This window comes from Gopherus flavomarginatus, chromosome 9 (genome assembly GCF_025201925.1).
Source record: "Gopherus flavomarginatus isolate rGopFla2 chromosome 9, rGopFla2.mat.asm, whole genome shotgun sequence".
Classification (NCBI taxonomy): domain Eukaryota; kingdom Metazoa; phylum Chordata; order Testudines; family Testudinidae; genus Gopherus; species Gopherus flavomarginatus.
In genome coordinates this window covers 7,264,448-7,291,604 of record NC_066625.1, presented here as the reverse complement: position 1 = coordinate 7,291,604, position 27,157 = coordinate 7,264,448, and the positions used below count along the sequence as shown (strand labels likewise).

Here is a 27,157-nt window from a genome sequence, read left to right as displayed (position 1 = left end):
GTTCCTGACTCTCAGCCCTGGGCTTTACCCACTAGATCCTGCTTCTTCTTAGCACAGGAAGTAAGGCCTGGGTGTCCCGTATGGGCATTGTGATAAGTGCGCCCAGCCCTGGCTGGGGTCACAGCGGGTGCTGTAAAGGGAGGGGGCAGCTGGTAGCTCAGTGCCTTTCAGTTCTGTGCCACGCGGCCTGCAGTGCACCAGGCATCTCCAGTGACACTGTTCCCCAGCCTGGATCCTATCGCTCTAAAGGCTGCTGGTGAGATGTCTGGCCTGCAGCTGTCTCATTGAACGAAGGGAGACAATGCACCGAGACCGGACCTCACCCATTGTCTGGCTTGTTTGCTCTCGAGCAAACACACTTCCTGCTCTTTACCTGGCCAGAGAGCCAATAACACGCTGCATTGATGTCTGTCTCTGGCCTCACGCAATGTGTGTACCAACTGTCCTGGGCTCCGCTGGTTGGAATCTCAGGCCTGCTTAAGTGTGTGTGATCACATCGCCCTCTAGAGGCTGAAATTGTGAGAGCCTATAAGCCTTAATATCACCACCACAGACTGCGCATTTGGTCACTTAAGACACATCTGGTCTGGGTGGCACCAACCACTTTGTTCCTGGAATAGCATTTGTCACAGCCGAGCAGATATAAGCTCTTTGCAAACGTGCTGCTTGACACTTTGTCACAAAGAGTGAGGCAAAAGAGCTCTGTCCAGAGAGGAGAACCCCCTTGGAGATCGGGCTTTAGTTGCCGGTGGCGGGAGGTTTGCAAGCAGATGAATTGCACAAAAGCATTTCAATAACATCAGGAAATGTGATGCTCTAGCCATGCTGTCTCGTATGGAAGGGCTTCCTCCTCCTCACTGCTGCCTTCTTCATTTTGCCTTCTCTCTTCTCCCTGAAACCTCTCCCCAACCAGTGACACTCCTCGCACCCAGACTCTGATTCAGCAAAGCTCTTAAGTAACTGTGTAGCTTCTGGTCCCACTGAAGTCAGTGGCCTGAAGTTGAGCATGTGTTTGAGTGCTTTGCTGAATCGAAGCTCTAAGGATGCTGCATTGTCCCCACACAGCCACCAGCCCTGTCTTCCTTGCTCCTGCTTCACTCACGAGTTGTCTGGTCCCCACTGCCCTATCCCCCTTTGGCTTGAACAGGCAATTAAAGCCAGACTGTAACGACATCCCCCCCCACACACCTTTCCCCTTGCTCAGGAGCCAGCTGTCTTCGAGGAGGACATTGTCAGCAGCCAGCTCCGGTACTCTGGAATCCTCGAGACCATCCGCATCCGCAAAGAGGGCTTCCCAGTTCGCATCCCCTTCCAGATCTTCATCAACAGGTGCTGCTGCCTGGAGTTGTGGATTCCAGACTGAGAAGCTTTGGGATGGGGGTGGGAAGGGGCATTTCCCAAGAGTGAGCTCGAGCAGACAGTGGAAGTGGTGGGAGGGAGGGCAAGGTAGATTCCTCATCATTCAAATCAGTTGTAAAGGGGCTGGTCCCCCACACAGGTGGAATGCACTGTAGACAACAATCCAGTTCCGCCCCCTGCAGATGTCCTAACGGGTCTCCTCCCTCTCTAATTTAAATGAGTACTGGGGAGTATGTCTCCCGGATTTCTGTTCTGGGCCCTGTCCCTGGCTCTGATGTGGGTGGAATTACTCATGAAGGTTTGACTTGAGTTGAGTCTGGATCTCATTCATTAACTGTGCTCCCGGGGCTCTGTAGGTACAGGTGCCTTGTAGATATCTGGCCTGGCCTCACCCCAGATGGTGTGAGCTGCGTGGAGGTGCTGAAGAAGCTGTGTGCCGTGAGTCCCACCACGTACTGCATTGGAGTCAGCAAGGTACGGCTGTTGCCTTTCCCTTTGACCACGGCTAAGAATGTCTGAATAGCCTGAACAGGGGAAGGGAAATCAAGGGCAAGATGTTGTGCAGATTCTGCCCATAGTGAGGGCTTATGGCTGGCTGGGAATGGGATGATGTCTCAGTCTGGGGGAACCCTGCACCATTTGTATCCTGTGGGTCACTGGGTCTGTTTGCAGGGACTGGCAGGGGAAGCTACCTCTGCAGGTTCTCTGCATGAACCAGCCACTCCAGGGAGGGCAGAGAAGGGCCTAGGTGGCCAGGTGACATTTGTCAAGGTTGATGGACTGTTAGGGTCAATGCCTGCAAAGAGAGTGAAATCCCAAACTGTAATGTCGGGCCTGAGGTCAAATTTTCAGTTGTGCCCACTCAGCGGGCACGTGCAGCCATGCCCACAGAACGGCATGCCCTGCTTGCACCTGGCACGGCATTTGTGAATCAAGTAACTGCACTCACCAGTGGACCTGGTGTACAGAGTGGGTTCTCCACATGAATGCTTACCTGCTTGCATTGCAATCCTGGCAACGCCGTGCACACCATTGCACACGCACTTTTAGCACATGCACGATATGGACATTAAACCCTAACCCTAACGATATTTCCTGGGTCTGCCCTGTCTGTGTCCATCTGTTGTCTTGTGTCTTCAGCTTAGATTGGAAGCTCTTTGGGGCTGGAGCTGCATGTGGTTCTGTGTGGGGTCTTGGTCTCTGACTGGAGCTCCTACATGCTACCGCCATACAAATAATAATAATGCTAATTATAATAATAATCCAGCCCAGATTGTGAAAAACTCATTTGTCTGAATCTCATCAGGTCGTGCCTGCCAGAGGCCTCCTGCAAGAAAGGTGCTAAACCACGCCAGTATCGCCAACCCCAGAAGTTCAAAAATCATGAGTCAGACCCCCCGACTATCATGTGATTGGCCTCAATATTATGAGATTTCAAAAAATGGATTATGTTTTTGATTTGGCTTTGATTTTTGAATTCCCCATGTGGGGCAGTTACAGTGTGTGATCTCCCCCTACTCCACCCCCTGGGGTGTGTGGGACAATTAGTATAGCCAGTAAGGTGGTTCTGGCCCTGCTGTAGAAGCTCTTGCTGTTGCTTGATGGTGCAGAGCTTCCAACTTCTCCCCAACCCCCAAATTCTAATTAATGAATTCTCTGTCCCTCCCCCAGCCCCACATCAGCTCTGCCCCCACAACCCACAGCCTCACTTGCAAGTTCAGGGACTCCTCACTGCCTCGCTTCCCAGCCTTAGTGTAGCAAGAATCAAGAGGGACTGGGGGAAGGGAGGGGGGGCGCGAAGAGCAGGGAGCAAACTGACCCAGTGCTCACAGGAGGGAGGGGCAGGAGGAAGCAAAAAGATCCTCAGGGCAGGCCAGTGGGAGCTGCTGGGGCAGGAGCAGGAGCAGGACCCAGTCTGGCTGCTGTCGTTTGGGTAGGTGGGTGAGCTGGTCAGAAGCTGCCCCCGATGCCTTTTCTCTCTCTCCCTGCTGCCAGCTGTTCATGAAGGAGCACCTGTACCAGCTGCTGGAGAGCAAGCGGGACCATGCCCTGGACCTGGCAGCGCTCATCCTGCAGCGCTACGCCCGCGCCTTCTTCATTAAGAAACGCTTCCGCTCGCTGCGCCGCAAGATCATCCTCCTCCAAAGCCAGTCCCGGGGCTACCTGGCCAGGTGCTGGGGGACGGGGCACTGCCAGGATGCTGCTCCGCCCTGCTGCGCAGGGGCCCAGCCAGCCGCTCACTCTCCTGCTTGGGCAGGGCCATGGGGACGAGCTACTGGGGGACCAAAGCCAACACCAAGGCCCCAAGCCCTTCAGGGAGCCCCTGGGCTGAGTTTCAAGTGGCCCTACGCTGAGCTTTGGGATCAGGCAGGATCCAGGCAAACCCAAACCATTTCAATGGGCAGAGCATAGACTATTGGGGACATGTTCCAAAATGAAACACAGAGGGGAAAATCTGCCCCCACTGCACTTGGTGTCAGGGCCTGTGGAGTAGGCATGACCTTTCACCCCACGGCAACCCCCACCCCCCGAGGACCTGATCCAAAGGCAAGACTCCCATCAACATCAGTGGGGCTTGGCTTGGGCCCCCAGCCTCTGTGTTACCTGTATGCAGAATCCTTGGGGTAGAGTCCAAACCAGCGGGGCACCTGCAAGCAAGCCAAGCTGCCCACCGTAATTAGAGGCTGGGCTGAAAATCACTGTTCTCTCCCTAACCATTCCAGCCAGAAGTTGGGGAGGGGAGGACGGGGAGCTGGACTGGGAGCATCTGACAGCAGACGGGGGACAGGCTGATTTGGTGCTATAGGAGCACTCCGGTGTCACGCACCTATGGCCAGTGCTGCTCAGGCAGAGCCCAGAGTCCCTTCCCTGTGCCTGACTTCCCACCTTTCCGAAGCTGAGCTACCTGTTCCTGCTGCTTGGGCAGTGCCAGGGGCTTTCCCCCTGGGCTGGGATCCATGTACGGGGCCCGGTGTAGAGACTCCCCCTCCCCCTCTAACCACAGGATTGCTGTCCCCTGCAGGCAGAGGTACAAGCGGCTGAGGAAGAGTCTGATCAAGTTCAGGTCCCTGGTGCACATGTATGTGAATCGCAGGAGGTACCTCAAGGTGAGAGCAAGTGGCCGCTGGCTGACGTGGCGGAATGGCCAGGGCAGATGTGGTGCAGGGGGAGGGTGTGGGTGGGAAGGGGGTCATGCAGTGTGCTGTGGGCCTGTATCGCAGGGAGCTCCGTCAGTCAGGACTAAGGGGCAACAGCAGAACTGTGAGGGACTCGGGGTGGAATAGCAGGTCAGGATTGAGGGGCACTGGCAGAAGCTTGCACTGTCTGTACTTGTCTCTAGCTTGGTCTGTAGCACCAAATTCACTCAGAAAATCCAGAGTGTATTTAGTGTAGGGGTGTCGCTACCAAACGCCCAGGCAGAAGTAAGGACATAAGAACAGCCAGGCTGGGTCACACCAATGGTCCATCTAGTGCAGGATCCTGTCTTCCGATGGCAGCCAGTGCCAGATGCCCCAGAGGGAGTGAAGAGAACGGCAATTTATCGAGTGATCCATCCCCTGTTGTGTAGTCCCAGCGGGTCCTGGCTCCTGCACTGTGTGGCGGTGGTGCAGTCATACCATCTAGAAGCTATGGGCCTGTGCCACTCGGGGCTGGTGTTTGTGACAGCCACTTTGCACAGGGTCAGCGACGCTGCGTCATTGTGCCCAGCGGGTGTGACTCCGACCAGACATGTGGGAGACACCGACATTGACGGAATTCACCCAAACCTGATGGGAGTCTTTGAAAGTGTATCTGCTCCCTGCCCCACCAACGCAGGGGCATTGACTGGCTTTCATGTGGGCCAGGAACTGGTCTGCCTAAGAGGAGCAAGATCCCAATGCCGGCACGTGCCCAGAAGCCCCTGGAGAGATGTGAGATTGCATAGGGAATGGCATTCAGATCTTGGTCTCTGAGAGGCCAGTCCCGGATTCTGTGGGCCAGAGCCAGCTGCTGGAACTCAGAGCATCCTGTATGCTCCTGGTCCACTGTCAGTGGCGTCTGATCTTCTTACCCATGGTGGTGGCTGGGCATTTTCCCCTGCTGGTTGGGGACTCAGGAGGCTCTGAGTAGCCTACAGGGGGGGCACAGATCCAGCTGTGCCTGACCCCACTGCCTAAGGGAAGGATGGAGGGCCGGGAGCTGCAGAGCTTATGACATGCTCCCGCAGGGTGAGGAGCCCTTAGTGGCTACTTGCCTGTGCTAATGCCCAGCCTAGCCCTGCCCCTGGCTCCCTCCTCACCATAGAATCACAGAATACTAGGGTTGGAAGGGACCTCAGGAGGTCATCTAGTCCAACCCCCTGCTCAGAGCAGGACCAATCCCCAAATTTTTACCCCAGTTCCCCAAATGGCCCCCTCAAGGATTGAACTCACAACCCTGAGTTTAGCAGGCCAATGCTTAAAGCTATCTCTCCCCCCCATATGGCCCCCAGTGCTCCCAGTTTGGAGCAGAGACGCTCTGGCTGCTGTGCTGGAGGCGGGAGATCCGAGCCAGGCACCCGAGTGCCGGCATAGGAGGATGGGTTAAGCCTTGGCTTAGCCAGCTCTGTAGGCAAACAAACAGAGCAGCCTCAAAGCAGTGAGTCCCGCCCCAGCCAGCTGTGCAGGGACTGGCACATCCCCTGCCCCAAGCCCAGCAGCAGTAGCAGCACTGTGCCCCCGGGAGCCAGTCGGGGCCCATGAAGAGTGTCCGGTTCCAGCTGGATGGCAAGGATGCGGTGAGTAACCAGCAAGAGCATCTGCCCAGGCTAGCAGGGTGACAGGGACGAGCCCAGGGGAGCTAGGGGCAGCATCTGTGCATGTGCAGGAGGGATCCTGGTGCCCTCTCCCAGGGCCTTCCTGTGTGCAGGCACTGGGCTGTCTTCTGATACCAATGGCCCCCGGGGCTGGTCTCCTGCTGCCTTTCACTAGGGTGGATCTGAGCACTCAGGAGAGGATAGAGCCAGGCGTGGTGCAGGCAGGGGCTGGGCACCCTTCCCACACCCAGCTCTGCTGATGCCCCCACAATACAACCTGAAGCCCCCTGCTATCCCAGCGCTGGGCTCCCCCTCACCGTTCTGCCAAGGGGGTGATGGCAACAGGGGAGCCCCTCCATGTCATGCGTGTCCATGTGCTGTCCAGCCACCAGCCCAGCCTGCTGTACCTCGCGGTACAGACCTCTGATCCTGCTGGTTTGGCTTCATTCCCGCATCATCCTCCCGCGCCCCTCCCATCCCAGCCAGATTCCTAGCGGGCAAACGACCAGGCCCAGGCAACCAGAGCCATTTGCACAGCAGCCGGCTGGGTGTGTGTCGCTGCTGCTCTCCACGTGCCAATGTGCTCTGGTTTCAGAGGAAGGAGGAGGTTCGCAGGCGGGCGGAGGAGGAGAAGAAAAAGGCTGAGCAGGTAATGCCTGGTGAGCTCAAGTGCACGCATGCTGGTGTGTGAGTGTGATGCTGGTGTGTGAAGTGTGTGTGTAGCACATGCAGTGGTGGGTGCGTGAGTGCACTGGTGTGTGGGTGTGATGGATGCATGCTGAGGTGGGTAGAGGGCTCACGTTGGACGGCTGTGCGGGGTGCATGCCAGTGCCACTCTGTGTGTGTGTGTGAGTGTGTTTTTGTGTTTGTGTTTGTTTGTGTGGTGGGTGAGGTTTGCCTGGGCTGACGGTGGGGTTACGGTAGCTGCCCACTGGAGCAGTTCTGAGTCACGTTCCGCTGTTGCCTATGTTAGCTGGATTCACCCTCATCCTTATGCTTGGCTAGGATAGTCGAAGGGCTCAGGGCCTGGCTGAGCGAAGCAGGTGTCCGTCTCTCCATCTCTGGGCTCTGCTACAGCTGTGGTCTGGGAGCTCAGCCTGCACAGGGGATTGAACCTAGAGAGGTGATGTTGGGGGGAGCCTGTTAGGTCATCCAGCGCTCCAGCTCAGCACCGGAGGAGAGCATGGATGGTGACAGGTGTCTGTGCTCTGCTCTCAGGAGCTGACCAAGAGGGAGGTGGTGGATGTAACGCACCTGGAAGTCCCTGCTGAGCTGGCGGGGCTGCTGGAGCTGGCAGCAGGTAAGCGCTCATTTCCCACAGAGGGCTAGGTCAGAGCAGCTGGGAATGGTCCAGTGGAGATCCAGGCCACTAGCAAAGTCAGCTTCAGCAGCACCGGCCTCCTGTCTCTGCGGACGATCCCACAGGGCTGTTAACCCAAGATTGCTCTACTCAGCATCTGCCTGCTCTTGTGCAGCTCAGATGCCAGACTCCACCCCAGAGGTGGTTGCCCTGCAATGGTAGGTGAGGAGCTCCCTAAATCTAGGGGGTCAAATTCTAGCCAACTACTGCACCCCTAGCACCCCATGGGAGTCACAAGGATGCAGTGGAGAAAAAGGACCTGTCCCCCAGCCTGTTAAATGCCTTGGGACCATCAGGGAGAAAACCCGGCTAGAGATGGAAGCTGTTATCATGACCAAGTCTGCAACTAGAGCAACCCCTTCCCAGAGAGGAGGCAGCAGGGGGCCAACCACACTCGATTCTAGGTAGTGCTGTCTAGTGGTTAGAGCATGGGACAGGGTTCAGGATGTCTGGGTTCTATTCCCAGTTCTGTCATTGGCCTCTGGGCCTCAGTTTCCCCCTGGAATACTGTGAGGTTTAGCTGGGCCACGCTGGTCTAGGAGTCTCCAGAAAGAGTCAGCAAGCGCTGTCTCTGCCCTGCCCCCAGAAGGTGCTCAGTCCAGCCTCCTGGCTGCACCAACATGGATTGGATTCTGCCCTGCCCTGGAGCCGAAGGATCCCAGGCTGAGACACCCCAAGGAGCATCTGTTTGTTGCCTAAGCCAGCGGCAGGGGCTGGAGCCTCTCCTCCCACTGACTCCTGGTGCCTCTGTTCTCCCCCAGCTCACAAGCCGGTGAATGCTCAGTGCATCGTTCCAATCCCTGCGCCCAAACTGCAAATGGACTCCCAGCTCACCCTGCCACTCGACATCAACAACTACTCCATGGCCAAGTACGTGCGAGTCCACTTCCAGGTAAGGGAGGCACTGAGCAGCCCCCGGAGCCACCCCGCGCCCTCTAAAGAACCGGCAGTACAAGGAGGGAATGATGCTCGGTAGTTAGCTGGGACCGGAAGCCAGGACACCGGGGTTCTACTCGTGTCTCTGGGAGGGAGTCAATCCTAGTGGTTAGAAAGCGTGCTGGGAGTTAAAACTCCAGGGCTCTCCTCCAGCTCTGGGAGGGAGTGTTAAGTGGTTACAGCAGGGGCCTGGGTGTCAGAACTCTGGAGTCTCTTCCTGCCTCTGCCACTGACTCACTGAGTGACCTTCGGCAAGTTACTTACCTATGTTTTCCCTGGCTGCAAAACAGAGCGAGTGGTGCTTACTGACCTCCCAGGGAAGTTAGGAGAGGCCTGATCCTGTGACATGCTGAGTACAGAGGACACTGAGGCTTGGATGCAAGGGGCTCCCTCCAGGCAGATTGTAGCGTCTGTGAATGGGCCTGAGCTTAAAGGGACTCGGTTGAGAGAAAATCAGACGATTGGAGAAAGGAAGCATGTTTCTCTGTGCTACCGGCTCCCCTTTGATCACTGAATCAACGTCCCTGCCCTGCCCTGTGTGTGCCATGTGCCTTCTGAGTTTCACTCAGCCCAGACTGGGATCCTAGCCGGTTTTGTTCTAGTCCAGTGTGTCGTTCGGGTCTTGCATACAGCAGGATGCCACAATCCACAGGCAGATGTTTGCATTTTTGTCCAGAAGATCTTGCTGTCTCACACGTTTCTCTTCCCAGGAGATTGTGCACAGCATCTGTTGGTGCACAGGGGCTGGGTCCTGCTTTCTGCACTTCTTCTGGAGTGATGGAGTCACTCTGTGTCTGAGAGCAGAATATGGCCCCTCAGTTGGCATTTGGCCTGTGCCTATCTCGTGGAAGTGGTGTGTGCCCACGTAGGGCTGCTATCTGACAGACCGCTCTATTTTTCTACAGCGGGATGCTGCCCTACCCCCCTCACTTCCCAGCAGAACATGCCAGGATTAGAAATTCGGTGCTGGGGGATTTTGTAACGTTCCTTTAGTCACGTTCAAGCCAGGATCTTGCAATGGGCCTTGCCCATCATTGGCCTTCATGGCTGCTCATAGCCTGAGCTTTGTTGAATCCCTGCAGCAGAGTTCAACGAGCCTGTCCTCTGTTGCCCCGCAGGAGCCGTCGTTTGGGATGCTCACCGTGCCACTGGCGTCCCCACTGACCCAGCTGGAGGAGGAGCTGGTGTCGGAAGCGCTCAGTCTGTTCAAGCTGGTAGGTCAGCATTCACAGCGTCTCCTGGCCTCATCCCCAAGGCCTCTGGTTTGTCCAGAGCGTCCCCTTGCAGTCTGGGGATTGCAGAGGGAAGGGAGCAAGGCTCCGTCCATCCAACGGGTAGGAGGATTCATGGCTAATGGGCATAAGTCCATAAATCAATTTGGGCTGGAGGCCTGGGATGTCCCCTCATGTGCTGCCTCCAGCCCCTGATCCCTGGCCTGACTGCTGACCTGGCCACAGGCACATGCTCAGAGGGGCCTTTCAGCAGGGATGGAGAGAAAAAGACCACCAGGAGTTCACAGCATTGCTATGGGACCTCATGGTTTCTCCAGCACCAGCCCAGTGCCCATGACGGGTGATGCTAAAGATCTTGACCCACCATCTCCAAAGGGGTGAAACCAGCCCACTCAGAGCCCAGTGTGTGGGGCTGGGAGAGGGAGCTCTTCAGGAAGAGGGCCAGCTCCTGCACCAGTGCTCTGCCCAGGGACCTGCCACCCCTGTCCCCTGTCAGGGATGGGGAGTGACACTGCACCAGGGCAGGCTGGGCACAAAGGCAGGGGCTGGGTGTGGTGCTGGGACCAGCTGCTGCAGCGCGGATGGCTCCATGGAGATTGATGATGCCTCCCAGGAGAAAAATTTCTGGGGGCACCCTTAGAAAGAGGGGGGAAGCCTGTTTGTGTTGGGGGAAGGGAAGGAGAGATTTTTGACCATTGCTTGGTATCCCATATCTCCTGGCCCCTCTCTCGGCGGTAGATTCTGCGCTTCATGGGTGACCCGCACCTCGGTGGCATCCCGGAGAATCTGTTTGGGAACTACATCGTGCAGAAGGGGCTCTCAGTGCCGGGCCTGCGGGATGAGATCCTGGCTCAGATCGCCAACCAGGTGTGGCGCAACACCAACGTCAACAACGAGGAGCGGGGCTGGCTCCTCCTGGCCGCCTGCCTCAGCGGCTTTGCCCCCTCCGCTGGCCTGGAGAAACACCTGCTCAAGTGAGCACTAGGGCTGGGGACAGGCTGTGAGGGAGCCCAGAGGACGAACATCCCTCTGATGGTCCCAGTCTTGGGCTTCTTCTAGCCCCCTTAGCTGCCAGCAAACCCTATGGGAATCAAGGGCATCTGCACATACAGCTCCTCCGCAGGGCTCAAACCTGCAACCCTCTGCCTCAAAACCTCTGGCTTGTACCCCTTGAGCTAAAGCAGGAACTCCTTTAGCTGTGCAGCAGCAGGAGGCTATTGTAATCCCTGGTCTGGCCTCTAGGGGAGACATCAGCACTCACACTAAGCACAGGGTAGTCCATCAGCACCTGGAAAGGTTGGGGCTGTTGGATGCACAGCCGGAGACATGCCCCTGCCTCACGGCTCTTTCAGGGCTTCCAGGTGGCCCGTGGCGTGGCCTGGACAGCACAAGTCAGTGAAAGTCAAAGGAGGTTGGGTCCTGCTCCATTGTGCAGATGCATGTCATGCTGGCCCAGCCCCGTCCCACCACGTCCGTCCTTCCTGTGTAGGTTTGTTTCCGACTACGCCTTTGATGGCTACAAGCCAGTGTGCCAGCACAAGCTGATGCAGGCCATGCTGAGGTCCCAGCTTGGCCCTGAGACGGCCCGGGCCTACCCACCATCGCTGCTTGAGTGGATGGCCAACAGGCAGAGAGCAAGCATGGCCTTGGACATCTACTGCTTCAACGGTGAGAGGCCTCTGGGACGAACCCAGGGGCCTTGGTCAAGACTCAGCCTGAGGGGCGAGGGGGATCGAGGGCGGCTGCAGGGAGAGGTGATGCCACTGCCCTGGTGGGCCAGACGCTGGTGGGCCCGGCTGGCACGCCACGCACACCCCCATGGCTCAGTGGGGACGCATGGGGGTTAGTGAAGACAGAACGTGGCCCAGACTCTGGGCTCTTTGGGGCGTATAAAGCCAGGATCTTGGGGAACCGGCCCCAGAGTGCAGGGGTGTGGGGGAAGCAGGGAGGCTGGTGGCTGGGCTGCTGCACTTGCAGGGGGAGATCAGGACTGAGAGGCAGAGGCACTCTGGGAAGTGATGTGCAAGGGGAAAATGGGATGGGAGTGAGAGAGTGGGAGCTCAGAAATTTGGGGGAGCCCAACATTTGAGTGCGCCCCAGCCCTCATTTAGCCTTAACCATCCTCTGTTTCCATCCCTTCCCCAGGCCCTTCTTTCCCTCCCTAGCCCCGGGGGCAGTTTTGCCAGTGTGCGCTCATTGCCCCATGTACCCAAACAGACCCCACGTGGGGGATGCATGGGTCAGGGCTGGGGTTCGGCTGCTCGGTGACATGCAATGATTTGACCGTCTGCTCTTAACTTCTCAGGTGACCGCTTCTCCTGCCCCATCCACTCCTGGAGCACAGGGGAGGAGCTGGCAGGGGACGTGCTGAAGCACAGGTAGGCGGGCTTTGGCCCTGCTGGGGACGGCCAGCACCCCGACCACCTGCGCCATGGATCTGTCTGCTCCAGGTCCCACAGGGACCGTGAAAGCCCTTGTCCCACACTGTGCTAGGCAGAGCTGGCTAGGCTGGGGCTCTCTAGTCATGTAAGAAGCAGTGAATAGCTGACCTACACCATTTGGATCCAGATTCCCAATGGGCAGGGTGCATCCAGATCTGGGGAGCAAGGGGGCTTGTTCAAGCCTCATCTCCAGCCATACGCAGCCCCTTGGGCACAAAGCAATGAGCCCTTCCCCAGCAGAGCTGTGGGGTATCGCAGCAGTTGCTGGCTCTGGAGCTGGTGGGCCCTGTTCTATTTTGGCGGCTGTGGGTGCATGTTGGGGAGTGAATATCAGAGCAGCTGCTGCTGGGTCCCGATGCATGGAGGGCCAGGGCCTGGCCTAGTGATGGGGTTGAGCAGGCAGGGCTCACCCCACAAAGGCCTGCCCTGGGCCTGCTCTGTCTCCTCCTCGCTGTGTCCCCCCTCGGGTGCGCTGTCCTGCCTCAGAGGCTGTGCTTTGCCTGCAGGGGGCTGACGGAAGGCTGGAGGGGCTGGTCCATCTCCATGAAGGATGGCGTCCAGTGGGCCGAGCTGGCTGGCCATGATTACATCCTGGACCTCGTTTCCGACCTGGAGCTGCCCAGGGGCTTCCCCAAGCAGAAATCTTATTTCATCGTCTCTTCAGAAGGGGCGGACAAGGGCAGCGGTGCCACCAGCGCGTGGGTATCCGAGGATGCTGAGTAGCCTAGGGGGGAGAGCCCGGCTGGGCCCAGGGGCCCATGAGCTCCCAGCGGCTGCGGGGGAGGTCAGAACCCCAATGTACAGACCTATTCCAGAGCGGCTTGGAGCATCTGGACGCCCTTCGCAGCAGCCCTGCTTTTAAAGTGACAGTTACCAGAGCGCTGGGCCCCTTTGACGCTCCTGATCATTCAGCTGCATAGCGTGCAGCATGCGTACCACTGCATGCACTGCAAATGCATTCTGAGAGGCGTGAAGAGTGGCCATCAGAAGGAGGCGTGGCCAGGAGGGGTGTGGCCTGTGGAGGGAGGTGTGGCCTCTGGAGGGAGCGAAGCATAGGACTGGGAGCCAGGAACAGCTGGGATCTTATCACATCAGGGCCACTGGCTCACTTTGACCTTAGGTATCCGGAAGGGCAGAAATCTTGCGAGATCAGCTGCTGGTAGGAGTGTCTGGGCATAGTGGGATGAGAGCCCATTGCCAGACCCTCAGCCTAGCCCTGCCTCAGAGCTGGCTGCACGCAGGGTCTCCACCTCAGCACATCACAAGCAGCGATGATGCCAGCAACTGCCTGCGGTCATGAGCAGAGGAAGAGAAAGCAATGAGGGGTGGAGATTAAACAGCTGTTCCCTCTTTCTGCCTCCTCCCCTTTTTTTCTCTGTAGAGTATTCGGACAGGGCTTGGATTCGGACGAGGAAGTCCCTCCTCCCCCATTCACAAAGGCCCCCACTGTGCCACCTCCAAACACCCCTGACTCAGATGGATATTACAGTCGTGGTAAGAGTCAAACTCTCCTTCCTGTAGCCTTCTCCCCCCAGACTGGGCCCCTCTTTCCACGGACAAAGCAGTGCAACTCCCAGTCACTTCAGGATCCAGCTCAAAACCATCTTGGCCTGGGGCTTTAGAACAGGGCCACCCAGAGGATTCAGGGGGCCTGGGGCAAAGCAATTTTGGGGGCCCCTTCCATAAAAAAAAGTTGCAATACTATCGAATACTGTATTCTCATGGGGGCCCCTGCGGAGCCCGGGGCCTGGGGCAAATTGCCCCACTTGCCCCCCCGCCCCGGGCAGCCCTGCTTTATAAAAAGGCAACCCTTCCCACAATGGACCTGACCACTCCTGGTCTCTATGGAGGAGGGGGGTTTGAGGGCCCTCCTGACCCGATGCCCTGAAGCATGAGATTTGGTCACCCCCACTTTAGCCTGCAGAGATGTTAATGTCACCATTGTAATGGAATTATCCAGCTATAGACTCTGGAGTGCAGGGAGTTTTGCGGTTATGGGCCATTAGCCCATGAACCTGGGAAGCGTTTGGAAGCAATAGGCACTAGTCAGCCAACACCTTCCTCTTCAGCTAACTCTTCCTCTGCCTGTTGTGACCCCACCAGCAGATTCCGACACTGTCAGCGAAGCTCGAACGCACAAGGGGTTGGATCGTTACCTGGACAGTCTGTTTGACCCGGTCCTGTCCTATGGGAATGGGGTAAGGACAGTTCCCTGTTGGGAATGAGAAGGAGCCCTGCCCTACATCACGGGGGTGTCATTAAGGACTGTGAGGGGCCCAGTGACTAGGGAAATGGGGCCCAGGCAAAGACCATAGATAGATCAAGGGAGTCCCTGTCTTAACTGCAACAGTTTCCCCCCAGGACCCTGAGGCGCTTGGGGGTAAGAAGGGAATGAACCACAGCAGAAAACTCTTTGGGGCTGGATTCACGGGGCAGCAGAATCTGTGTTTGCGAACCAGGCCCCATGCCCGGTGTCAGCAAGGCTGGCGGGTTTAATCTGCTGTCTCTGCTGGATGGCTTAAGCACCAGGTTGGAAGCACTGCGGCTTTAAGTCTCTGGCACCTAAGCACCTGTGTGGGCCCCTATGATCCCACAGCTTTTTGGTGAGAATCTGAGCTGGGTGGCCTCTGTTTTCCCGCTTCCCTTCCCACCCCAGAGGTGGCTGCATTTCCATAGCAGGGGTGGCCCTTTGGGAGGGGCAGGAAAGGTGCTGTATAAATGTCACCTGCTATTATGTTGCTGGAGTTTATTCTTGTCTCTTGTGCTGCGCCAGGTGGCAGGCCCCGGGAAGGGGATCAGTTACATTGCAGTTGGGAGGGCTGCATGGAGCTGACGCCCCCGTCTAGGCAAAACCATTAGGTAGGCTCCCGGAATGGGGGCACGGGGACGAGTTAGCCCGGGAGAAGCTGGGAGGCATGAAACCTCAGTTGTTACAACCTCAGCCGTGTTCGCTTTCGGTTCCCTGCCTGTCCACTGCGAGTGCAGCGTTAGCGGGGAAGGAGCTGTTACTCGATCTCCCTGGCACTCGTCTGCCGTGGCTGGGATCACTTTCCAGCCTGCCACCGAGGCTCCTGCACCTGCCACCCTTGAACCTTTGTGTGCTCTGTTCCCGCCTCTCTCCCGTGCCAGGACTTGGAGAAGCCGGCTGCTCTCTCCTGGAAGATGAAAGGAGGAGGCCGGGTAGGAGGTGGGGGCAGCAATGTGGACCAAGGCAGTGCCAGAGCAACCATGGAGATGCCTCAGCAGACTGGTGAGTGTGGGCAGAGCCTCCTGGCCTTGCACAGGGCAATGCCTGCCAGAGGCTCTATTCCCAACTCTGCCACGGGCCTGCTAGGTGACCTTAGGCAAGTCACTGCCCTGCTCTGGGCCTCGGTTTCCCCATCTGCAGGATGATGATCATAATAATCATAATACCTAGCTCATGCCTAGCACTTTTCATCCATGGATCTAAGTCGCTTTACACAGGAGGGCAGGATCACTGTCCCCATTATACAGATGGGGAAACTGAGGCGTGGGAGGGGAAGTGACTCGCCGACAGTCATTCAGCATAGCAGTGGCAGAGCAGAGCTGGAACTTGAACCCAGGTCTAAGTCTCAGTCCAGTGTCCTATCCACTAGACAACACAGCCTCCTTCCTCAGCTGGGAGGGGCGAGGTCAGGTGTGTGGATGTGTGAGATCTGTGGCCAGAAGGAGCTGCAGGGAGATTGCTTGCCCTGTGCTTGTGAGCAGAGGGCTGTCTGTGTTAGGGGACTCTGAGCACATCCCAGGGGAGGCCTCAGCCCCGAGAGAAGCTATAGGGGTATGCTAGGGCCAGATTCCCTCAGGGAAGTTGAAATCACTAGGAGCTGGGACAGTCTACCTCCTTCCATCCCACCTGATTTCAGTGGGTCTGGCTGGCTCAGTGACCATGGGGCCTTCCCTTTCTGAGGCTTGAAATGAGTCTTAACTACCCACCTCCTCACTCCACCCCCAGCTTTGAGGTGATTGGCTGAAGGCTGGGACTGGAGTAATGGGGGGGAGGCTTCAGTGGGGTGGGTGGAGATCTCAACCTGCCAGCCAAGGGCATTCCCATATCCTTCCCACAAAGAGGGGTGGTGCCTGGAATGCAGGCGCCTCTGGGAGCAACATGCCCATATTGCTGCACCCAGGCCGGTCGGTCAGATGGGCTGTGAGCGAGCTGTCCTGCTGCAGAAAATGCGGCTCCTCGGAACACGATACACACAGGATCCAGCCCCGGCTGGTAAGGGGTGGCAGCGCTGCAAACCAGCATGGGGCCTTCAGCCAAGGAAGGGTGGAGAGTGCTCCCTTTGAAGCCACAGTCTAGAGGGGTCAGGTGTCGCTGGGCTGTGCACCCTGCCCCTGCTTTCCCAGCCACTCTGTCCTCTCCAGATCCATGCCCTACACCCATCACTGTGGTGTCTGAGCCCCAGTGCACACTTCTAGGCTCCTGTGTTTGCTGGACTGCCCCCTTCTCTGCGCACGCCCAGGCAGCAGCTCTATCCACCGGCCTTTGGCAAGTGCTTCCTGTTCTGGTTTCATCCCAGCTCCCTCCTCTTTGCATTTGCAGCTTTGCGGGATCCCAGCTTGGTGCTGCAGCGCGACCACATCAAGCAGCAGGCCCTGCTCCGGGTCAGTGGGGTCGGGGGACGTGGGGGGCACAGTAGGGGGAAGTGGGGAGGTGTAAAGCACACGCAACATGCATGTTAGTGCTGCAGGAGCTGTGGGGCGTTTCCCTTGTCGATTCCAGTGCCTTAGTTCAAAATGTGTAAAATCCCTGCCCGGGATAGTGACTGGGGTGCTGGAGTGGGCAGAGGCCCCAGGCAGTAAGGGGCGGTAGAGATGACAGGCCACAAGAACGTCAGGGTTTTAACACTCCCCTCCTATCCAAAGCGGGATGTGGTTGGGGCTGGAGATTTGGAGCAGCCTTGGAGGAAGGGGGCCTGGCCACTGGTTCGCATCTCTGTCCTGCCCTGTGGGAGCACCTGGGATGAGTGAGGGGGTGTCTGAGGATGCGGTGGAATCCAGCCATGGGGCAGCGCGCAGTCTGGGCTCACACCTGCTCCCTCATCTCGGCGGCACAGGCTCGTCAGATCACCAGGCAGGCCACGGCTCTGCAGCAGCATCAGGTGGACGGCACAGCCTCTCCCAATGCCTCCCAGGCCACCAGCCCCAGACCTGCCCATGGAGCCCCCAGCACAGTCCAGAGCGTGCCCTGCACAGCACTGCCGCTGCAGGTGGGTCTGTCTCATGTGCCCCTGCTGGGGGGGTGGGAACGCACCCAGCCCATGTTCAGAGCAAGAAGTTAACCATATGGCCCTAAAATCCCTTTTCTCCGCTGTGAGCCCAAACCAGCCCCAGTGAGGAATAGAACAGAGTGGACAGGACCCTGCATCTCTTGGCAGATCTCGTGTCCCCACTGCAGGCAGCTGAGCCCTGAGAAGGTGTGAGGCTGCCCTCCAGGGAGGCCGAATGCTGCCGGACACCGGATGGCAGGCTCCCAGGCAGGGCCATCTCATTCTTCTCTCACAGGCTGGCATGGCCCTAGCCCTGCTTAATGGACCCTCCCTGGAGCTGTGTGTCCTGGGGGTGAAGAGAGAAAAAGAAGCCCCAGGGAATGAGGGAGATGGACTCCCTCCATGGAGGGAATGCCGGCCCCAGTGCGGTGCTAGGAGTAGTCTTTTGTTTGTATTGAAAGTGAATTTAGGACTGGCGTTGTGGGTTCAGCCCCGGTGGCCGTGGTCTCAACAGAGTTACCTCTGCCACTAGTCTCAGATCTAGAGCTGCTAGGAACACACGAAGACCAAGGAAAGAAACACGGACATTCACAAGAACAATGTCTAATATCTTTTCTCCATTGTATTGATGCTGCCAACAGCGTTATGAGTATCCAAGGATAGATACATCCTACATCTGTCCAGGCACAAATTATAGCTACGGTTGTTCTCACTTCCTCCTAGAGAATGTTAGTCTGACAGGGCTCTCATGGATTATCAGGAGAGGGATGGCTTCTGCTGGAGTTTTCCCATAGGAAGCTCAATTTTCCCACTCTGGGCACCCTCTTTTATCATGTGATTCTGACTGTACCTCATCCTCTGCGCCTGTGCGTGAAAGTATCAACCCTCTTTTTCCTTATTTGTATTGTGTCTCCCCAAAATATGGAGGTACCCTGTTTCCCATAGGTGGTGTGTAGTTCCTTTTATTCTCTGGACCTGTATCCTGCGGTTAAGGCATGTGTTTGCAAAAATGTGCCACGAGAGCATTTTGTGATCTAAAATTAATCTTACAGCTAATTTTTCACAATACCATCTCTTGGCACTTCTCTTCCGGTAAACTTATGTCATTGGGTCATTCTTTGGTCACTTACTTATGGCCTAGTATGGCTAAGCTAAAATCTTATAGGCCTCAGCCTGTAGGCTTTGCGTTTCACCTTCCTTACCTAATGCATACTTATCCCTTGACTGCTGATCAGGCATCTACTTCTATAATCCTAACCTCACACAACACTCAATACATGAATAATCAACTAAGTAATTGGCATCGTAGGGGACCCTGTGCTGCAGGGAGTCGGGTAGGTGACTCAGGGAGTCGGTGCTGGGCCCAGTGTGGTGCAAAGGGACCCTATGCCACAGGGAGGGAGGTAGGTGATGGGGAGTCCATGCTGGCCCCTGTGCGTTGCTAGGGGACCCTGTGTCACAGGGAGCGGGTGTCGGTGCTGGGGCCCCAGTGCCCCAGCGTGGCCGTGGGGGTCACTCTCCCTTTGGAATCAGCACTGACCCTGAGGCCCCAACTTTGGAGAGAGAAAAGTGAGGTCCTGACCTGTGGTGACAATTTAAGCCCCTCGAGGGGTCACAGCCCCCAGTCCTGGCCAGATTCCAACAGATGATTCCTGTGGGCTCCCTGAGCTCCCCTCTGCGCTCTCAGCTGAAAGGTCTCCGTTTTGTTTCCTGCCCCCAGCTGTTGGGTGGTGCGGCTGTGCGCTGGGAAAGGCTCCAGTGTTTTCTGCCTCCTGGAGGTCTTGGATCCTGGGGGGTGCCCAGATACCACCTGCCCACACTAGTAATTATGACTCCGCTCCAGGCAGCTTTCTATGGTGGAAATGTTACGATGGAGGCTTAATCACCCTCCTCCTGCCACCCCTCGTTGCTCTGGGAGGACGTTAAAGACCCCAGGGCAGACAAGGAAAGACAAGGCATTTACCATCTAACCTGGGCCAGAATTGCCTTTCTGCCTCCACGCTTGTTCTACAGCGCACTGGGCTGCTTGGCACCCTCCCACCCCGAGGCAGCTGCATTTCGGGAGTGGGGTGTGTGTGTGAAATGATCCCTGTACACTTTAAAGTGCTCTGGAATCTTTCGGGGTGAAAGACCCTATTGAAACAGAAGCCACCGTAGCAGCTGGACAGCCCTGCCCCGTCATGGCCACCCCTCGCCAAGACAGTTTTCATGGCTGCTAAAGCCAGAAGGAATCACATAGTCTGGCCTCCTGCCTAGGACAGCACTTCCCCCAAATAATTCCTAGAATGGTGCTTCAGAAACCTCTCCCGTTAAAGCCTGCTGATGTGACACACTCCTTCTCCTTCCCCCTGGCCAGAGGACGGCTGTGAGCGGGACACCAGCCAGGACGGCGGCCCTCTTGCAGAAAGCCGGTAAGGGATCAGCCACAAATACAGCCTCCCCTGGAAAAACCTGTCTTGGGTTGGGGTCTAACCCCTCCACCCCTGCAGGGACACCGAGATCAGCTTTCTAACTCCTTCCAACTCCGAGCTTGCAGCTGTCGGGGGACGCTGACACCCCGCCCAGATGCATAGTGGTGCTGTGGGCTAACGTGGCAGCGCTTGCCTTTGGAGACCTGGGTTCGAATCCTGGCTTAGCACTGAGGGGAGCCTGGCTTTGGGTCTAGTTCCCATTGGTGTGGTTTGCTGCTATTATTTGAAAATGACCCGCCATAGGGCTGGGAGTGCAGGAGAACTGTGGGTGGGGAGTGAGGGGCATCAGCAGAGCAGGTGGGGGGAGCCCAGGACAGGTACAGGGGCTCCAGCTAAGGTTTCAGGGCAGAGAAGGGAGGGAAGGTGGGACTAGGCGGGGGTGGGGACTGCAGGTCAAACCTGGGAAGTATTGACAGAGCTGGGGGTGGGGAGGCAGGCATGGGGGAAAGCGTGAGGGGTGACAGGAGCTTGCACAGTCTCTGGCTGGAGCCTCAAGCTCTCCCTGGCACGTGACAAACACTTGATGGGAGCAAAGAGCTGTTCAGACACCTGTGCCTGCTCTGCAGGGCGTGTCCCAGAGCCTAGGCCATGGTGGTGGAAGGTTCCTGCGAGGGCGACTGGACAGAAAATGTGAAATATTGGGACGGATGTGGGGAGCAATAGGCGCCTATATAAGAAAAAGACCCAAAAATCAGGACTGTCCCTATAAAATCGGGACATCTGGTCACCCTAATTTCTGAAAAGGTGGAGATAGAAGCCCAGCAGGGAGAGGCGGCCCAGGGGGCACTGGGCTTGTGCACGATACTGGACAGAAGTTACAATTGTAGCCTGAGCTTTGCAAACCAGAGCAGGAGCCTTTCCCCACCTTCGTGGGGCAGGATTTCAATTCTGGAGCCTACCCGCCTCCTTGAGATTCTCAACCCCCAGCCTCCCGCTTGCTTCCTCCCTCCACGACAGCTCCTGCCTCCAGGCTGCAGGCTGGTGAGCTGGTGCGGCCGGCCAAGCTGAGCTCGCAGCACTTCCCTGAGCCCACACAGCACATCAAGAACATCATTAAGCAGTGCCAGCGGCCCGCCAGGCTCCCCGAGCCCATCAGGTGAGACCCTGGGCTGCCAGACCTGAAAGATGGGCCAGAACTTGGATCTCCTGCCTGAGCCCCTGCAGACATCAGCATCTGATGCTGGGCTCGTGCTCGTTCCCTTAAAGCTGCAGGGACAGCCGCTGGGTTGTATTTCCCAGCCATGCATTAGCAGCAGCGAGGCTGGCTGGGCTCCCCGGATGATGCACTGGCTGGGAGGCTGGGATCTCCCTGGAGCAGCAGAGTCTCAGGAACTGTAACAGTCTGTTGCTGGCTCAAGGGGCAACCCCTTTAGGTCAGGGGATGAGGCCTTGTGCGTATCTCTACCACACATGCGCGTGCGCCAGAAGCTGCTCACAGAGCCTGCTCTGGCCCCTGGCTGTTTGTCTCTGCAGGAAGGAAGGTGGGAAGGTCTTTGTGAAGAAGATGGATCCCCATGAGGAGGCTATGATGATCTTAAAGGGGCAGATGTCAGTGGCGCCGGGCCCCCCAACAGCCGCTCCGGTACGAAAATGCTGATTGGAAGGCACAGGCGGCTGTTCTCCCTGTCAATAACCTGGGGCACTGCGGGGTGTGGACCGGGAGATCCAGCTGCTTGCCTGGCGAATGCAGGGGCATGGGGTGCTGCTCTGCAGTCGAGCATTCAGAGTCCCCACCAGCTGGGGATCAGAGTCAGGGCTCCCAAGGAGAGCATGATCCCCAGGCTGGCCACTGCCTGGGCTGAACCGCAGTGATAGCTGGCAGGGCACCGCATGGGCCAGCCAGTGTCCCCTGCTCCTGCCCATGGGTGTGATGAGGGAGAGCCCCTCAGCCCGGGGAAATGGCCTGATCCCTCACAGGAAGTTGGTCTCCACCTCTGTGTTGTAGGTGGCCAAGGAAGCAATAGCCATGGTGAAGCCTGTTACCAGCACCAAGAGGTCTTCGCTGCCATCACCAACCGCCGTTCCCTCACCGGCTGCCACAGCCAGGTCTTCTCCAGTGTCGCCTCCAGGTAACAGCATGAGAGGCAGCGCAGCTTCATCTCGGGGTTCAGGGCTGGATGCTGGAGCCTCACACTGTCCTGCCAGGTTCTGAAGGAGAGGGCTGGGCAAGTGGCTGCCGTTCCCTCACCGACTGCCCTGCAGCCAGGATATTTTCAGAGGTTTTCCTAGCAGTGAAGGCAGTGACACGAGGGAGAAAAAGTGGCCAGAGCTCTTGATCCTCATGTTTCAGGGGATATGATCGATTCCCTGATGAGATCAGGAAGCATGGGAGAGTATCAAACCATTTCTGAAGAAGGGTTAAGCCAAGCTCCTGATGGTTTATGGCCATTAAAGATCCCCTGGTATCTTCTGCAAGAGTTGAGCCTGGGATCAAAGGGCAAAACCCTGATGCCCAGATTAAATTCCCCCTTGAGTAATGACATCCTGCTTCACTAAACCCTCCCTGCAATTTCAGTTGGATATGGCCTTCCCCATCACTTCATGTATTAAACAGTTGTGCTGTGTTGCTCTTACACACCTGCTGCCTTCCATTCCAGAAGCTGCATTTTAGTGGTGGGTGAACCGATCCTTGTGTATCATCTTTACTTTGTAAGGTGCGTTGAGATCCTTCAGGATAAAAGATGCACCATAAATCCAAGAGAGCATTAGTCTGGGCACAATGTGGAACAGGGGAGAAGGAACAGGCTGGGCGTTATCGCTGCACCAATACATACCAGATCCCATGGGGGCAGAAACTTGTAGGCTTTGCCACACATGTAGCTGCACTGATACCAACCCCCTGGTGGAAGGCTGGTGCAGTGGTTAGTGCACTGGCCGAGAACTCAGGAAACCCAGGTTGTTTCCTGTTCTGCTACAGACTTCCTGTGAGGGACCCTGGATAAGTCACTTTAGTCTTTCTGTGCCTTCGTTTCCCCTCTAGTGACCATAGCACTGCCCTGCCCCCCAGGAGGTTGGGAGGAGAAATGCACTGAAGGCTGCGAGGTGCCCAGATGCTACGGGGTAGGGGGCAGGTTAAGTAGGATGGATAGACAGCATAGGCCTGATTTGCCCTGGTGCAGTAGGAAATAGCTGTGGTCCAGCTAATGGTCTTCCCCCTGCATTCACAGTGACTCATAGACTTCAAGGTCAGAAGGACCATTATGATCTTCTAGTCTGACCTCCTGCACAACGCAGGCCACAGAATCTCACCCACCCACTCCTGTAACAAACCTCTGACCTATGTCTGAGCTACTGAAGTCCTCAACTTGTGGTTTAAAGACTTCAGGGTGCAGAGACTCCTCCAGCAAGTGACCCGTGCCCCATGCTGCAGAGGAAGGTGAAAAACCCCCAGGGCCTCTGCCAATCTGCCCTGGAGGAAAATTCTTTCCCGACCCCAAATATGGCGATCAGTTAAACCCTGAGCATGTGGGCAATACTCACCAGCCAGCACCCAGGAAAGAATTCTCTGTAGTAACTAAGTTCCCATCCCATCACAGGCCATTGGGCATATTTACTGCCAATAGTCAAAGATCAATTAATTGCCAGAATTAGGCTATCCTATTATACCATCCCCTCCATAAACTTATCAAGTTTAGTCTTGAAGCCAGATATGTCTTTTGCCTCCACTGCTCCCCTGGGAAGGCTGTTCCAGAACTTCACTCCTCTGATGGTTAGAAACCTTCGTTTAATTTCAAGTCTAAACTTCCTGATGGCCAGTTTATATCCATTTGTTCTTGTGTCCACATTGGTTCTGATCTTAAATAATTCCTCTCCCTCCCTGGTATTTATCCCTCTGATATATTTGTAGAGAGCAATCATATCTCCCCTCAGCCTTCTTTTGGTTAGGCTAAACAAGCCAAGCTCTTTGCTCCTTTCATAAGACAGGTTTTCCATTCCTTGATTGCCCCAGTAGCCCTTCTCTGAACCTGTTCCAGTCTGAATTCATCCTTCTTAAACATGGGAGACCAGAACTGCACACAATATTCCAGATGAGGTCTCACCAGTGCCTCGTATAATGGTACTAACACCTAACCCTGCTGCCTGTGAGCACTCTGCCCTCAATCTCTTTTCAGTCCCAGTCTCCCGGGAGCTCCCAGCCGAGCATGAGCAGGTCCAGACACAGCTGCACCGGTGCTGCAGCGAGGAGTGCTACGCCTACCGCAACGTGTCCTGGAAGATATACATCAGGAAAGAGGTACTTGCCTGGGGCACAGCTCCACACAGCCCCCTCCTCCCTCTCCCACCAGACCAGGGGAAATCAGTGCCCAGGCCAGATCCTGAGCCCCAAAAGAACTGGCCTGAAAACTACCCCTTCTCTGTTTCGGTGAGGGAACAGTGCCATCTAGTGGTTGTTAAGGCTACTGAGGGGCAAGCGCCCCCATGGAGGAGAAAGTGTGTTTCCGGGTCCGTTTTCTCCTTAGGAACTTATGTTCCAAACAGATCCAGCTGCCCTGGGATTCTTTAGAAGGGGAGGGGAGCTTGCAAGGCTGTGATACTGAATGAAAGAGAGTGGAGAGGTGTTACTGTGGATATGGCAGGAGACCCCAGAGCAGAAGGGCTCACTGGCTACTGTGGGAGGGGGTGTCGTTAACATGAGTGGTATCATTACGATTTATGAGTGATTTGTTATTGTGGTAACTCCCAGAGGTTCCAGTCAGGGATCAGGTCCTCACTCTACTGGAGGCCATCAGTATCACATCACAGGCAGGCCCATTACTGCCTCTCAGATGTACCAAATCAGGGAAACTTTCCCTCAAAGGGACATGGTCAGGGAGCTGAGGCCTAAAATTTAAATTCTTTATTAAAATAAAAAAGCTCCACAGGGCCCCCCCCCCCGTTATTAACAGAAAGAGTTTTGTGCGTCTTCCCGTCTTTAGCTGCAGTATTCGCTGATGCGTTCCCTGGTAAGTGAATAGAGGTGAAATTGACTAGTCTTGAGGTAGCCTTTTCAAAAGTGCCTAAAAGCCTAAGTCCTATTTTCCAAAGTGGCCGAGGCACTTCAGATTCGATGAGACGTAAGTGCTAAGTTATGCAGACGCTTTGAAAATGTCACCCAGAGTTCCTGTCCTGCTTTGAGTATAATGGAGGAATGAAATAAAGGGCCTAAGCAGTGAAAATCCTTTCGGGTTCACTGATCTCAGCAGCTAGTAACACAGGCCGAGGGAATTGTTCACTAATGGATCTTTCCGCACCTGACCATGCCCCTCTGATCTCTTTCCTTGCAGGTGTTCTATCCTAAGGATAACTTCAACAACCCTTTGTTGCTGGATCTCATTTTCAGACAGGTCAGGTTCCAGGCTCCAGATCCAAAGCTTTTTCTGCTGTAGAGTTGTCTGTATTATAAGAGGGAAGGATAGTTTCTGGCTTAAAGTCCAGAGCTGGGAGTCAGGACTCCTGGGTTCTGTTCCTGGCTAGGTCACAAACTCGCCATGTATCAGAGAGGTAGCCGTGTTAGTCTGGATCTGTAAAAGCAACAAAGAATCCTGTGGCACCTTATAGACCAACAGACTGTTGGTCTATACGGTGCCACAGGATTCTTTGCTGCTTTTACAAACTCGCCATGTGAACTTGAGTGAACCAGCCCCTATCCCTGTCTCCCTCTCCCCATATGTACAGCAGAGATAGTTCCCCACAGAATGGTTGCGAGGGCTAAAGAACATTCGGGAAATGCCTTGAGATCCTCAGCAGGGAGCACTTGAGAAAGTCAAAGCATTGTCAGCTCAGTCTGCTTGTATTCCCTCAAAGTCTGGGCAGGGTGTAGGCATGCTGCGGAATCACGGGTTCAGGCAGACCCTGGGGTAGGAGGAACCCAGACCCATAGATGTGCAACGTGACTTCTGTTTCCCAGTCTGTCCTTCTGCAGGAAATGCCTCCTCTTACTCAGCAACGCCCCTGGGAGCCAGCAGCTTCCCTGCCCTGTTCAAGCACAGGCCATGCAAGATGTAGTGGCTCAGATCTACTTATTCCCTTGCCTAGGACTTGGCCTTATTCATAAAAGGAATGTACAGTCCAGCCCATGCCTTGTCACTGGGCTGGGTTGTTCCCAAGGTTCCTCCATGAGGACTGCTCAGCCCACACCCTAGGTCCTCTGTAAAGAGCCACTCCCACCTCTGTTAAACGCAGGTGGGTTCAGGACCCACTGAACCTTTTCCCAGCAGGATTGACACCTGGGAGTGGTGTGTTTCAGGTAAACTCTGCCCTTTGCAGCCTGTTCAGCAGCAGGATTGAGAGGCTTCAGGGAGGCTGGGCCAATGTCCTGACCTCTGTACTGTGGCAATGGGTGGGGGATAGGTCTTACAGGAAGGAGTCAGTGAGGCTGCATCAGGGACACAGAGGCCTCGGCCCTGAAGCTCCTAACCAAAACATCGTGGGTTCCCCCCTCAGATCTTCCACGACACGCTCTCCGACGCTTGCCTTAGGATCACCCCGGAGGAGCGGCTGTGCATGAGATCCCTCTTCGGTAACGCCCAGTCCTGCCCACTGAGTCCTGCGTCACGCCGAGGGGCTGGCCTCCCCACCGCTGGGGGTGATGGCCTCCTCTCTCCAGCCCAACTTCCCTGCTCTTCCTTGGGGCAGGGGATGTCTAGTGCGTAGGGCAAAGCTTCCCTCCTGGAAGGCGACGGGAGGTTTGCCATCGGGTTTGGCCCCCACAGCCTCTCACCTCTTGGGCCATGGTTTAGTCTGAGCTGGGACTCGAATGTCAGAAGTTCTGCTTGTGCTTGGCCTGCCCTGGGCATTAGGGGTCTCCCAGTCCCCGTGGGAAGGTTGGGTCTCCGGCAGCGACAAGGAGCTGTTGTCTTTTGTGCTGGTGGGAAACACCTGCTCTGTCCCATGCTGTCTGGGGCCGTACCACAGCAAAGAGCAAAGCTCATACCCCCTGGGGAAGTCCTTGTTCTCCAGCTGGACCCCTGTGCCCAGATTCCCTTGCCCCAGCAGCAGATCCGCTTTGGCCGGGGAGGGGGAGCCAGCACCTGACATCTCTCTCGGGGCGGGGGTGGGGGACGTGTGTTTCTCACCACAGCGGAAAACAAGCTAGACTCATTCAGCCCAGTGGCCGACGACAGCGTTAAGAAGGAGATTGTGATTGCAGCCCGGGACAGCTGGGAGGTTTACTTCTCCCGCCTCTTCCCCGCCACGGTAAGGGCCTGCCCCACGCCCAGCAGGAGGGAGCATGGGGATAGTCTAGGGGCTGGGACAGGTCTCAGCAGCAGACCCTGATATACTCAGGTCTGATGCCTCTGCTGCCCATAACCGCTGCTCTGTGCTGGCCAGGGGATGCAAACCTCTTTCCGGGGACTGTCAGATTGTTCA

At 56.3% G+C, this 27,157-nt stretch overlaps 2 protein-coding genes across 3 annotated transcripts in view; one reads left to right on the top strand and one right to left on the bottom strand.

Moving 5' to 3' along the window:
• FLII (FLII actin remodeling protein) overlaps window positions 1-27,157 on the bottom strand; it is a 255,848-nt gene that overhangs the window by 37,899 nt on the left and 190,792 nt on the right. The gene's annotated exons all lie outside the window — the stretch shown is intronic.
• Window positions 1-27,157, top strand: part of MYO15A (myosin XVA) — an 81,216-nt gene that overhangs the window by 19,279 nt on the left and 34,780 nt on the right. Inside the window, 24 exon segments of the mRNA XM_050967845.1 lie at window positions 1,205-1,329; window positions 1,716-1,833; window positions 3,355-3,530; window positions 4,382-4,466; window positions 7,352-7,486; window positions 8,278-8,385; window positions 9,548-9,643; window positions 10,400-10,635; window positions 11,151-11,329; window positions 11,967-12,039; window positions 12,609-12,800; window positions 13,484-13,596; window positions 14,206-14,300; window positions 15,232-15,352; window positions 16,670-16,731; window positions 17,184-17,336; window positions 19,693-19,747; window positions 20,765-20,903; window positions 21,281-21,389; window positions 21,753-21,876; window positions 23,920-24,041; window positions 25,072-25,131; window positions 26,231-26,306; window positions 26,868-26,983. Coding sequence (XP_050823802.1) covers window positions 1,205-1,329; window positions 1,716-1,833; window positions 3,355-3,530; window positions 4,382-4,466; window positions 7,352-7,486; window positions 8,278-8,385; window positions 9,548-9,643; window positions 10,400-10,635; window positions 11,151-11,329; window positions 11,967-12,039; window positions 12,609-12,800; window positions 13,484-13,596; window positions 14,206-14,300; window positions 15,232-15,352; window positions 16,670-16,731; window positions 17,184-17,336; window positions 19,693-19,747; window positions 20,765-20,903; window positions 21,281-21,389; window positions 21,753-21,876; window positions 23,920-24,041; window positions 25,072-25,131; window positions 26,231-26,306; window positions 26,868-26,983 — 2,868 coding nt within the window.